This window comes from Mya arenaria, chromosome 17, assembly GCF_026914265.1.
Source record: "Mya arenaria isolate MELC-2E11 chromosome 17, ASM2691426v1".
In the NCBI taxonomy this organism is placed as follows: domain Eukaryota; kingdom Metazoa; phylum Mollusca; class Bivalvia; order Myida; family Myidae; genus Mya; species Mya arenaria.
Genome location: NC_069138.1, coordinates 46,592,030 through 46,605,648, shown reverse-complemented (window position 1 = coordinate 46,605,648; position 13,619 = coordinate 46,592,030). Strand labels below are relative to the sequence as shown.

The 13,619-nt window shown below is 34.6% G+C and overlaps 1 protein-coding gene across 3 annotated transcripts in view; it reads right to left on the bottom strand.

Moving 5' to 3' along the window:
* Window positions 1–4,692: 4,692 nt before the first annotated feature.
* Window positions 4,693–13,619, bottom strand: part of LOC128223930 (uncharacterized) — a 73,353-nt gene continuing 64,426 nt past the window's right edge. Inside the window, exons 1-6 of one of the 3 annotated variants that reach the window (XM_052933418.1) lie at window positions 12,420–12,510; window positions 9,819–9,905; window positions 9,303–9,599; window positions 9,000–9,042; window positions 8,200–8,310; window positions 4,693–7,101 (exon numbers count right to left, since the gene is read on the bottom strand). In XM_052933418.1, the coding sequence (XP_052789378.1) occupies window positions 6,704–7,101; window positions 8,200–8,310; window positions 9,000–9,042; window positions 9,303–9,599; window positions 9,819–9,836 (867 nt within the window). In that variant the 5' untranslated portion in view covers window positions 9,837–9,905; window positions 12,420–12,510 and the 3' untranslated portion in view covers window positions 4,693–6,703. Of the gene's footprint in view, window positions 7,102–8,199; window positions 8,311–8,999; window positions 9,043–9,302; window positions 9,600–9,818; window positions 9,906–12,419; window positions 12,511–13,619 lie in introns of those variants that run through there. The other 2 variants (XM_052933419.1, XM_052933416.1) reach the window with 2 other exon arrangements.

The window sequence follows — 13,619 nt, the reverse complement described above, 5'->3', positions numbered from 1 at the left end:
TATCTGGAGTGATATATACTATCAAATGGCTTATTGTAACACAATTCGTATAAGTATTGGTCATGGTAAATGAATATTTATTTATCTAATCTCAAATGAGAAATCAATGGAAAAAATCTTATGTACCACTCTATCCGAATGATATAACACCACAAGCCATATGAATGTTTACAATCAAAACCGCTCACCAGAGCAGACCTCATAAACCCGATTAACCACGTCTCCTCTGCCAAATAAGCTTAATTGCTGTCCAGTAGGATATTTGGGGTCAGGCATCCCGGCCTTTAAGATCATATTTTAAATGAAAATGAAACGAATTTTTAAGATATTCCTACGCAGGAGACGCGTTAAAACATCCATCAAACAAAATTATGATGTCTTGCGCAAAATGCTTTGTCCGTTGGCCAGTTCATATCGTTGACCCCTTTAATCGCGAAATACAGACTAAATAAAACATTCTCAGTGGATATGACAGATAAAGTACAACCATACACCAAAAACATAAACGCTTGCTGTTATGTTTAATTCCGAACAAGTACTCTTAAAGCTTGACGGATTAACTTCAATAAGGTCATAACAATAATTGCCGTAAATTGCCAGTAAAACCAAAGAAAAAACACCAAGTATCCTTATTATGTTTGAGAAACATCGATATCTCGATGAACGTAATATCTCGGCGAACTCCCTAACTTGCAAATGCTGGTGAGGAATATACTTTAGATAAAGTATTGACTGCTAGTTAACTGGTTAAGGCTACCAGTGTCTTCCCCAGTTCACTTTATTGACCGTTTAAGGGCGGTGTTGCGATAATCTGATGAAAAGAAAATTTATTGAAGCAGTATTTTATTTTGTATTGTCATTTTGTTCCTGTTGTGACATAATTTATGTCTTGTGCCTATTGATGGTATGATTTCATCAACAATTAATAATTTATCGATAAATGTTGAGTCAAGTAAGCGGTTTAACGCTTTCAAATTGGCTTAAACCTCCATTGAAGTTTTGATAAACCGCGCCGAGGTGTTAAGGTAACGTTTATTGTGTTGTGGCGTTGTCATTTTTTCGTTTAGTGTTTGATGTAGATCGTTCTGTCTTTAAACGGGATATTGGATGAAAGTCAGACTACTGGTCTTGTCTCTAAAGTTCCCAATGTTTTATTAAGGAAACAACCCTATTGGTTCATTCCTTTTTTATGTTATTGGTTGTGCACTATTGAACTAAGTTATCTGCTGACGATTCAAAATTATAAACGAGTTTAGAAATATGGCCTTTTTACCAATATCAAAAATAGCCTGGGTAATTTCGTCCCTTCTAATTGTGTCAGTAAATTTAAGCTAGACCTGATTGCATGTGTGTGTATTGTTCTGCAGCTGGTCTTATCCCTGTTCCCGTAAGACCTGAGTGAAAACGATATCTTACTACAAAACCTGACTCGCCCAAGAAAGCTCGGGGAAACCCTTTATGTTCGGGCTGAATTTTTAAAGCTAGTATTATGCCCCACATTTTTGCTACATAAATTAAATATAAATTTATGTAAAAATGATAATTGTAATTACAAATATTTGTTTTTATTTGGATAATATGTGTATTTTGTTTAACTCAGAATTACTTATTTAGATATAGTTTAAAAATAACTATTACGACTAAAACTCCTTTTCGAACTTTGCATGTCTATACATCATGTAAACATATTAATGCCTGCAGCCTGTATAATATTTTTGGCAGTTAATAAATATCTTTTTAGATTCTTAACTTGTTTTTAAGTTTAATAATTTGGCCACCTTAGGCTAAGTGGTTTCCTTTAATTACCTTAATTGATGTCAACCTATCATATATTTTTCTTCAAAACAGTAGCACAATCCCTCAGGATACTCAGCTTCAATTTTAGAATTTGTGTACTGACAAGTTAATGATTTAATGATGCTTATCAAATCTGAGATCTGTATCATATTGTTAAAAACTTAGTATTTAAGATGAAGCCTGTGTCCTGAAAATCATAAAGGACTTGATTTTCAAATAAACTTCATCTTCATTATTCAGCTCAGTCAGTGAAGCTCCCATTTCCGGGACCAATCTCCTCAGCGACCCGACAACTCCCGCGACCTCCTATTTTGACAACTCTCGACAGTCGCACTCGTCCCGACCGGCATAAAAGATTTGGTGGGGAAACCGGCGATTAATGACAACTCCAGCAAATCGACAGTATTACCTGCGCAGTACAGTCAGTGAGCAACAGCCACCAGACGCTGTGACAGGAACTGCCTACTAGGATTCACTTAACCTAAGTGATATTAGTGACTCGGCCGTCGAAGAGACTCTTGTCTTTGAGGTTATTAGGGAAGAGGAAACCGAAATGGGAGCAATCACATTGCCAAAGTTTTCTGGAAACCCAAGGAACAGGGCAGAAGACTGGCAAGTGTGGTGCACTGAATGGGCTGAAGAGAAGATGAAGTACGAGCAAGAATTTCTTCAAACGTATCATAAGAATGGAAAGCTCAGAAGAAAAACAATGGTGCATTAAGATTTCAATATACCGTGATGTTCTGTAAGTTTTCAAATGACTAGGTACCCCTTTATTTTTTATGGCCACTTTTCTGTCTTATCTTTTTCTATCTTAACTCAGTAATGATTCTGATTTGACAAACCTATTGCTATATATAGGTGCTTTTGACAAGCTTGTTGAAATAAATAAGTGCTCTACACCTCTCTTCTTTCTCAGAATCGTTGCTGGTGTTTTCAAACCCTTTCTAACTTTCAGGGATACCAGGTGTTGTATGAATCTTACCAGTTCTCATGTTGACATTATTGTTTTTCTTGTGCTATTGTTATTTCTTCACTTCAGTAATTATATACTAATAGGTATTTCAGATTCCAACATATTTCAAAACTGTGTTTAGAAATCACATACAGACGTCAATATGTCCTCATTGTTGAGGTCACACTACAATATATCCTGTTTTCCTCAACATTCATGTGCCTTCTGACATCAATTCACTTCACGTTGAAGGTTGTTTCTCTCCAAAGTTGAATGTATTCTGGCTTGATTTCGAAATTTCAGATAACCTGTCAAAAAAATCTGTTGTCATTCCGTCAAAGCTTAAACTCAACATTTTCGAGAGTTTCAAAATCAAGCAAATTCTTAAGAGACCATATTATGTATATCTGTATAAGGTTCACCACGGTTTCATGATGCCTATAACAAATGAATAAAAGAAAGTTGGACATTTTCATGACATGACATACTATACCAACAACACGACATGCCATACTCATCGATTTATATATAACTATGTATTACTTTGTTTCTCTACATATATGTCACTGCATACTTGTTTAAGGTAATTTGATTTGCGTTTGCTTTACTATGTTTATGTTTAATATTATAAATAAATATTCAACCCTTTTCAAACTTTGGGGACCAAAGTCTCCGTAGTAGGGGGGAATATTATGCCCCACATTTTTGCTACATAAATTAAATATAAATATATGTAAAAATGATAATTGTAATTACAAATATTTGTTTTTATTTGGATAATATGTGTATTTTGTTTAACTCAGAATTACTTATTTAGATATAGTTTAAAAATAACTATTACGACTAAAACTCCTTTTCGAACTTTGCATGTCTATACATCATGTAAACATATTAATGCCTGCAGCCTGTATAATATTTTTGGCAGTTAATAAATATCTTTTTAGATTCTTAACTTGTTTTTAAGTTTAATAATTTGGCCACCTTAGGCTAAGTGGTTTCCTTTAATTACCTTAATTGATGTCAACCTATCATATATTTTTCTTCAAAACAGTAGCACAATCCCTCAGGATACTCAGCTTCAATTTTAGAATTTGTGTACTGACAAGTTAATGATTTAATGATGCTTATCAAATCTGAGATCTGTATCATATTGTTAAAAACTTAGTATTTAAGATGAAGCCTGTGTCCTGAAAATCATAAAGGACTTGATTTTCAAATAAACTTCATCTTCATTATTCAGCTCAGTCAGTGAAGCTCCCATTTCCGGGACCAATCTCCTCAGCGACCCGACAACTCCCGCGACCTCCTATTTTGACAACTCTCGACAGTCGCACTCGTCCCGACCGGCATAAAACTAGCAATATCCTTACTACCATTCAAACGATTACAGCGACTGTAATTGTTGCACATGTTTACAGTCATATCACTCGCTAAAGAAATTGACAAGTATTGCCCCTTTGTAGACTAAACATTGATATCCGAATGCGTGGCAAACATACTTGCAGCATATCAAAAAATGAATTTTTAACAAACGAACAAGACAACACTTTATAACTATATATTATGTCGGTATTAGTAACAACATTGAGCGAGTAAATATACAAGTACAAAATGAAATAGGGACTACTAAATCGAGTTCGTGAATTACCTAAGAAATAATTACTTTTTCGGAATGAAATCTCAGGGAAAAAATTAAGCCCATTGTTATACCCACCTTAGTATAAATTATAACATAAATTGGACTTTCTTATGAAATCCAATGTTTGTCTTGTTTAGTTATATTTCAAAGACTGAGTATTAATTTAAACAGCGGTCATTACTACAATAGCACTTCATTATTTAAGCAATGCTGATAAATTGCTCAGTTTAACGACCAAAACTCTTGTTTTGTAGTTTCAGTTGACACAATGTCATTTGTATGAAATAAAATCACAATGGAATTGCTGATATCAGTTTTAATATAGTTTCAGTTTGTTGGCAATATTAACAAATACTTGCCTTTGGCCTAATACAAACATCATAATATATACACAGATGGTCACACACGAGAACAAATAAACATATTTATATATGATGAGTATAAAGAAGATACATAAATATCAAATAAATAAAGAAATACATTTCATCAGATTAAAAAGCTGCGACAGTACAATTTGTCATAGCATCACATTCAAATATGAAATATGTTTTGATATTCCGACTAAACTCAATAAAGCAATGCATTGCATCAGATCAAGAAGCTACGACAGCGACTGTATCAGTACAATTTGTCATAGCATTAAATTCAAATTTGAAAGAACCGACTGTTAATACTAGACTTGATGGATATAATTTGTTAATGATGTTAAAAGATCGATTCAGGTTTTATCTAGTTCTTGGGTCAGTAAACAACGGACACAAGCACTAAAAGTGGTACTCTGTAATTCAACCGTATTGGTATTTCATATTTAACATTTTCCGTTCTCTCTAAGAATGTTGTTGTATCTTCCAGTTTCTATTTCTAATGAATTTGCAGTCAAACTGAATCTTAACAAAGCAATTCGATTGTAATCTTTATCAATGGTTTCTGTAATTTTTGATCAATTATAAACTCCTTATTAAACTTAACGTAATACTCTAATTTACTCTGTAAAAAACAATATCAAACCATTGTTGAACTAACTGATCACGTCTTCTTCGTTTAAGCATTGGAAAACACTTTGTCTCATTGTTATAATTTAACCAAATATTACTAAAACCAATGAATCAGGTCGACCAGTAACCGCTTTTGCCCAGTTCTGTTTAACATCTACGTTTACAAAGTAGGTATCTCTAACAGTTTTATAATAAACAGGTATATTTAAGGGTACAATTAAAGAATTCGTAGAATCATGACTTTACACAAACACTTAAGAGCTCTCATTTAAAAAAACAACAACAACAAAAGCGACAAAGTTTAAGGGTGAGCGAATTATTTATGAGTGGTTCTCTGTGGAACCATTGATCTCTAACCAGTAACTCCCCCCGCACACACACACACACACACACACACCCACACACACACACACACACGCGCGCGCGCGCGCACGCACACACACACACACACACACACACACCAAAAAAAGAAAGAAAAAAGAAGAAGTTGTATTTACAATTCTTGTTTCCTCTTGGAAAGAAGGCAGAAACATGTGCAGTTCCTTTTTGTTAGCTGTCCTTTTAGTTATTGAAAACTATATACATATGAAGGACAATCCACTTCTACCTAGAAACATTAGGAAAATCAAAGAAATATGTCTTTATACCTAAATATTATTCGTTATACAAAATTGCTTTATGACATTGTAACTGATATATTATTATTCGGTGTAATTTTTCTTGCTTCATTTCAGCTATATAATAAGTATTCATATGCGATTTCATATAATACACGGATTGCATTGAGGTTATTCCAAAAACAGAGTAAAAAACAACCTATTAGCCTTAACAAAATATGAAATGTGTATATTATTGACAGTGGAGGTAAGCTAATACTTAAGTGTTATTCCATAATACACAAACAAAACATTAGGAAATATTCATAAAATGAAATAGTATCATTACCTATATTAAGGGGATATTTGTTTCATAAAATATACAAATTCATAGTTAGCGAGTGCTGGTACTGTAGAGACAGAACTAAAATACAACAAAAAAATGAGATTTTTTTAAAAAATGTCGTAATGGACTATTCGTTGTACAAGCGAGTGTTTGGTAAATGCAGCCAGAAGACAGTTTGTTCTTCATCACAAGCCTTCCCTTTATCATGATTGACATTCGGTGTAAAAATACTTCCAATAAATTTCCAATTTATTTTATCATAAATTTCACGATGTGCAACTCATGCGATGTGAAAACATATGCTAATGTTGTTTACTTCTCAAACAGGACATAGTTAACTACAACTAATATACGTTTGTCTTTTCAATTAATACTTTAATTTAAATCATACGTGTAATATGCAATAAAATTGTCAGTTGAAGAGTTACGTGCTATATACTCTTGATGGCTCACTGACACTGAGATCCTGTCATACATTTGGAGCCTGAACACTGCGGACATAACACTTGTAAAATCACTTTCGTCCGATTCTGTGATGGATCTTTTGCGTTGCATGAGAACTTTAGTTGTTCCAATTTTGTGGGACACTAGATTAACGTTGTGAATAAATGTTTCTGTTGTGTTTTTCCTTCTCATGGCATTGATATTCAGTGTTGACGAAACTATGTAATATCCTGGTTTTCGTATGAAGATTTCCCCTTCAAGTTCTAGATGTATGCAGTTGTTTTCAGTGAATGTGCGATTGTTTTTATTCCATCGAAGCTTTGCATGGCCTATAAACGAGAAACAATAACTCTTATTTATATGTAGAGTAAACATTACATTTACATTTTTGTGTCTATCATTTATTGAGATAGATGCCTGATTAATAAGCGTGGTTAATAAAATGTAAACTCAATCTTAATAAAGGATTAGATATTTTCTACTTCAGTGAACGAGTGTCATAGGAAAATATATTTTTTCTATGATCACGAGTGAAATTAAATTTGATCCTACACTGAAATAAACATTTTTTTCTGTTTCTTTCATGAGTGTTTTCTACGCCACAACCCCTGGGACGCCCCTCATAATTTAAAAGGGCTAATACATAACGATGTTACTTTGCCGCCATTTGGTACATGAAGATTTTACAGGTCGAACGTGTCAGCTAATTATTTGCGGATATGCATTGGATAAAAATGTATTTCCTAGGGTTAGAGTTTTGTTCATGATATATGGGTATTCAGTCATCCTTTACTGTCAGAGACCAGTCTGGTGGTCGTTTTCAAGGTTAAGAGGGGAGATCACGCTTGGTTGTTATGAATTTCTTTGGCGCGGTTAGGGTAAAAAACAACAATAATCAGTTAAAGTGTTAATTGGTAAGTGAATTTCGGGAAGTTCGAATTACAAAGACAAACAGTTCAAAACGATATTTAATCGATACTATACATGTTATATCTAATTAATGTTCGAGCAGTTATTTCCGTCTGCAATTTCTTTTTTATGAAAGCAAATGTATTAAAATTCAGCTTTATAGTACAAGGATACGTTTGAAGATCAGAATTCGGATTTTTCTGATAAACGTTTAGTTCTTTATTTCAAATTATCTATCTATCTCAACTTATGCTACCTATTAAGTATCATTCAGTATTTTTACCAACATTTTCTGGTTCAAATGTGACGTGTGTAGCTTTAATCAAGGGGATGTAACTAAAGTGGATTTTTGAAGCAGATCTTTAAGTTGATAATTTCACTCCTAAGTTTGCAGTGAAAATATGATTACTCTGATAACACTCCAAATTATATAAAAAAAAAACATCAAAGAAATGATTCTTCTGAAATATTATTTATTTTTCTTAAAATACTAATAACACAACTGTTAAAATTGTTACCTTGAACTATATAACTTGGAACGCTATCTACTACACCGACCAGTTTAGCCTTTGGGGTTTTAAGGTCCTCTTCTAAGTCACAGTTCTGGATAAACGATTCTAGGTTTATGCCTGTAATAAAAAACAAAGCACGATAATGTATAATACAATGTATTCAAACTCGATCAAGACATTTTGAAAAAGAATTTCCGCTCCAAAACACTCGAGCTCCGCATCAATTGCGTATACTACTGCCACTAAACTACTCATTGAAAACTTCATTAACTTTTTCATCAATAATTGATAAATGCATTTCCTAAACGGTTGACGATAAACGGTAAACGCTCCGTATTTACCCTTTCATTGTTTGGAGTCATCTACTGGACAACTGGTTTTGATCCAATGTTTAACATTCTATTTTTATTACGTGCTGCTATGTTTGACCTACTGGTTCCAAGCTTCTAGTTAAACACGAACAACTTTACATGATGCTTAATTCTATGCCATCTCAGTATGTAACCAATTTCAAAACAAAACAGGAAATGCTCCGCATGACATTTCACTCGTTCATGTTAATGACCTTTTTTCTGACTGACTGGTCAAAGTTTTTATGTTTGATTTGTATAATGATAGTTGACGGTGAAAAACTCAACATTTTAACGTAAGCATAACATTTTTATAGTTAATAGTTAATACAAATGAAAATATGTACGCTCTATTTCTTTTCATGAAATAGAAGTATGTTCTCTTGACATGCTTCTACCTTAGAAAGGAATTCAAAATTAACCATTTTATTAAATTTACGAATGGTGATTACTTACTTGAACCTGCTGAGATGGTGGCGTAAAACTTTAATGATACTTCCTGAAATAAAGTACAAAGCCGTCAGCAATATTGCAAGACCAATGTGGTGCATAAAATGATTTAACTCATGTTGTTTTAAGAACCAATACGAAACGTTATTGCATGTAAAAACCTTTTTATATACATAATTTATATAAGCAACAAATTCCAATATGCATAGAGCGTCGTTTAATATTGTACACCTGTTTTGTTTTTAAATGAATCAAATACCAATGTACACATAAAGTCATTTTAAATGACTTTGCACTTTGTAGACCTACCTTTTTAATAAGAAGCTGTGTAATGTTTTGGACATCACCGCAACATAAAGAAGAGTTATGACTTTGTCTTAGTGCATTGATGTCCTTATCAGTGTCTAGGATGTTATATAAGGGTGGTTTGAGATCATCGCATGCCATACACTGCCTGTTGGTCTCGAGTGGTGAAGAGGTCGAATATTTAAAACGCCATCCCGATATCAAACCGAGGAAAGTGCTTGTCTGTATGATATGTAATATCAGCAATCCAAACGCAAGTCCTCTCAATGTCCTTCCTTTCAACGTGCAGAGCGATACAACCTTAAGAAGAAACACGAATGCCCGTTCAAATCACCAAAGAAACAATTTTGCAAATCGGACTATTTCAGGACAGTTTTCAAAAGGAATAGTGTCATAGGTCTACTCCTTTTATCTCTTCTTTTTATTTCATCGAAATCTTGATTCTGATCTTAAAAAGGTTCCAAAGTAGTACCATACCGTATGATATATTGTTAGGTATTAGTAAATATTTGTACTCACATTTGTGTCTCTCCCCATTGTCCGGGCTTGAGACCGGCAGACGATGTCTGGCTAGGTTAACAGCAAATACGTGCTCGGTAATCTTCTCTAAACGACATATAAAAACATTTTAAAAAAAGAGTAAATATTTAGAGGTCAGCGCAAAGTCTGAAGATTGAAAGTATTGTACAAATATAGTTAACTTGATTCCAATTTGCACTATAGGCTGCATCACGGGTGGAACCATTTTTGTCTGTTGCAGATGTAAATGTCAAGAATTGAAGTAATCGTATTGATGACCTGTGCTTTGGTGTAATATAGCCTGTATAGATAATCTAATAATAAGCCATAGTTACCATTTCTTGAGCTAAACACATTCACTTTGTATGTTAGGGAATTTGAAAGGAAATATATGTTGTAACCATGGAAGGAATTGCCATATCAATTGTATTAAATTTGGAAGGTTAGTATTTGTTTCTAGAATATATATATTATATATATATATAATATTTGTATCAGTTACTGTCTTACATATTAGTTTATCGCGTCACTAGAGATGCAGATGAAACTATGATTACAATATAAGTATAAACTGTGATACGAGTAAAAATATGATTATATTAATTGTATTTCTAAAATTTGTTATGATTTGTCTATACTTATAGTGAACGGTAAAGCAGCTCTCTGTTTGTTGGCCCGTATATGTGATAGGATAGAACAAGAAGAAACAATTCATGTTGAGTACGGCCTCCATTGCTTTACTACCTATATCAAAACTGTACACGAACTTGTGTACTACTATTACCACTACTATTACAACAGCTGCTACTGCTACAGCTACAGCTTCTGGTACTGCTACTATTACTACTACTACTTCTACTACTACAACAACTACTACCACTACTACTACTACCACTACTACTACTACTACTACTACTACTACTACTACTACTACTACTACTACTACTACTACTACTACTACTACAACTACTACTACCACCACCACCACCACCACCACCACCACCACCGCTGCCGCCGCCGCCACTGCTGCTTCTTCTTCTACTACTACTACTACTACAACTACTACTACTACTACCACTACCACTTCCACTACCACTACTACTACTACCACTACTGTTACTACTGTTACTACTACTACTACTACTACTACTACTACTACTACTACTACTACTACTACTACTACTACTACTACTACTACTTCTACTACTACTACTACTACTACTACTACTACTACTACTACTACTACTACTACTACTACTACTACTACTACTACTACCACTACTGTTACTACTACTACTACTACTACTACTACTACTACTTCTACTACTACTACTACTACTACTATCATTTTCAGGATACCTGCCGTCTTGTTTTTGATAGAGAAATTGGGTCACGTTTATCTGTTGTAGTCGTCGTATTTATAACTGTTATTCGTTTTTAAGTCTGTACCTTTCAATCATACTCGTATTTTATGCAAGTGTACCAACTTTCAAAATCTAAACCCAATGTGCACAATTAGTTATAAATATAACCCGAGAATAAAGACCGATCGGCTTTAAAAGACCGACAATTTTGATAATTATATGATGATTTATATGATATTTTGATCATTTACCGTAACTTGCAATTCTTAATCATAAACCAATGTTCATTTTAATACATGTATAATGATTAATAAATTAACAACATATTATTGCTAAATACACGCGGAACATGTTCGTGCTAATTATCAGCAGGGCTGACGAAAATTAACGGAAAACGTTCATGGAAGAGCCCAGCGGATTTTTCCGTGTGCGTGAATGTACGAGTTTGCGTGTATGTGCATGTATGGACATTATGTGCGTGCATGCGAGCTATGTGTGTATATGCATGTATGGACATTATGTGCGTGCATGCGAACTACGTGCGTGTTTTGTGTAATGTGCGTGCGTACATGCAAGCTATAAATGTTTTTTCGTGTTATGTGCGTGCGTGCGTGCGTGCATGCGTGCGTGCATGCGCGTGTTAATAAAACTTGTCCGGCATCGTGCCCTCCAACCAAACTCGCATGAGTCTAGGCCAGAAATCGAGTCAAGTGCGGATTGGTGAGAAGCGGGTGCGTTAGCCACTGTGCTAACCAGTGTCAAATATTGACTAAATATATTTACATTATGTTTTTACGCATATATATAAATATATATAAAAACACGGTCTGCTGGTGTCATAAGAAAGAACTATATTGCCCACCTAGGTTATCTTATATATATATATATATATATATATATATATTTATATATATATAGAAAGAGAGAGAGAGAGAGAGAGAGAGAGAGAGAGAGAGAGAGAGAGAGAGAGAGACGGAATTTAAACAAAGAATCACTTCGTACTTTCGGATTCCTACTTTAGATTTAACTTAGCTAAGTTTGTTACACAGACGTGTTTGATTTTGATTTAAATATATATATAATCAACAAAATAATTTAGTTTAAAATAATTACTTAGTACTTTCGGAGTCTTACTTTCGATTTAGCTTAGCTAAGTTAGTTACACACATGTTTTTGATTAATGAACATTTAGAAAATCTGTCTTGATAGTTATACTTATGAAAATATTAACACTCACCAAAGCATGAGATGTCACATCTCTTCTCCAAAACGTTTACCTACATCAAATATTTCAAATTATGAATTCAAATCCGAACAGTCACGTGGAAATATAGTATGAGTCACTGGAATAACCAGGTAGTTTCGATTTCGATTAGACACCGTTGGGAAACGCTACCGCTTCTCACCAATCAGCACCGGACTCAATTTCCGGCGTAGACCTTGTTGGTTGGTGGTGACGGTGCCGGACAAGTGTTTTTCCCCGAGCGCCACCACTAGGGCAACAGCGCCACCACTTTTATAAATATGTGCATATTTCCTTTTTAGGAAGTGCTTATTAGTTCTGTTGTCTTCCGACATAGGTACTATACATAAAAGTTATGTTTGGATGCGTGAGAATGTTCTTAAGGGGTGTGTAAGTACTGAAATGTATTTGCTATGCAATCAGATCTCAAAATATGCACAAGTCCGGATCGGGAGAAAGGCTCCTGGCACCACAGTTTGCACAATATTGTAACGAAATAGTAACCAGCCTGCAGTAGAAGTGTTCTTACACGGTACCACATTCTCCGAATTTCGAAATATGTCCGTTAAATGAAATTATTAAATAAAATATAAATCCTACTCTCGTTTGTTCATGAAAACATCGGGCACAGCTCCACCACGGAAGTGTCGACAGCTCTTTTTCTTTGTACCACTGTAAAGTGGTGGAGCTCGCGTTTAGAGGTCGTGACTTAAGCATTGCATCATGTCAACGGGAGTTAAATATAGTATTGTAATAACGTATTTCACAATATCTGCTTTAATTGTGTAGTTGACTACAAATGCATAAAGGCCTTAGCGCATAAGTTTAAGTTAATAATATACATAAGTTATATTTATATAGATGCACACACACACACACACACACACACGCGCGCGCGCGCGGACACGCACACACACACACGCACACACACGCACACGCACACGCGCGCTCGTGCGCACACGCTTTCACACTTATAACACGCATACACGCTCATAACATCCATACACGCACACGCGCACACACACACACACGCACGCACGCACGCCCACGCACGTGCACATACACATATACACGCACGCACGCACATAACACGCATACATGCACATAAAACGCATACACTCACATAACACCCATACACGCACAAACACACAAAATCGTACTAACACCCACACGGTACATTCCGCAGGATTCTTC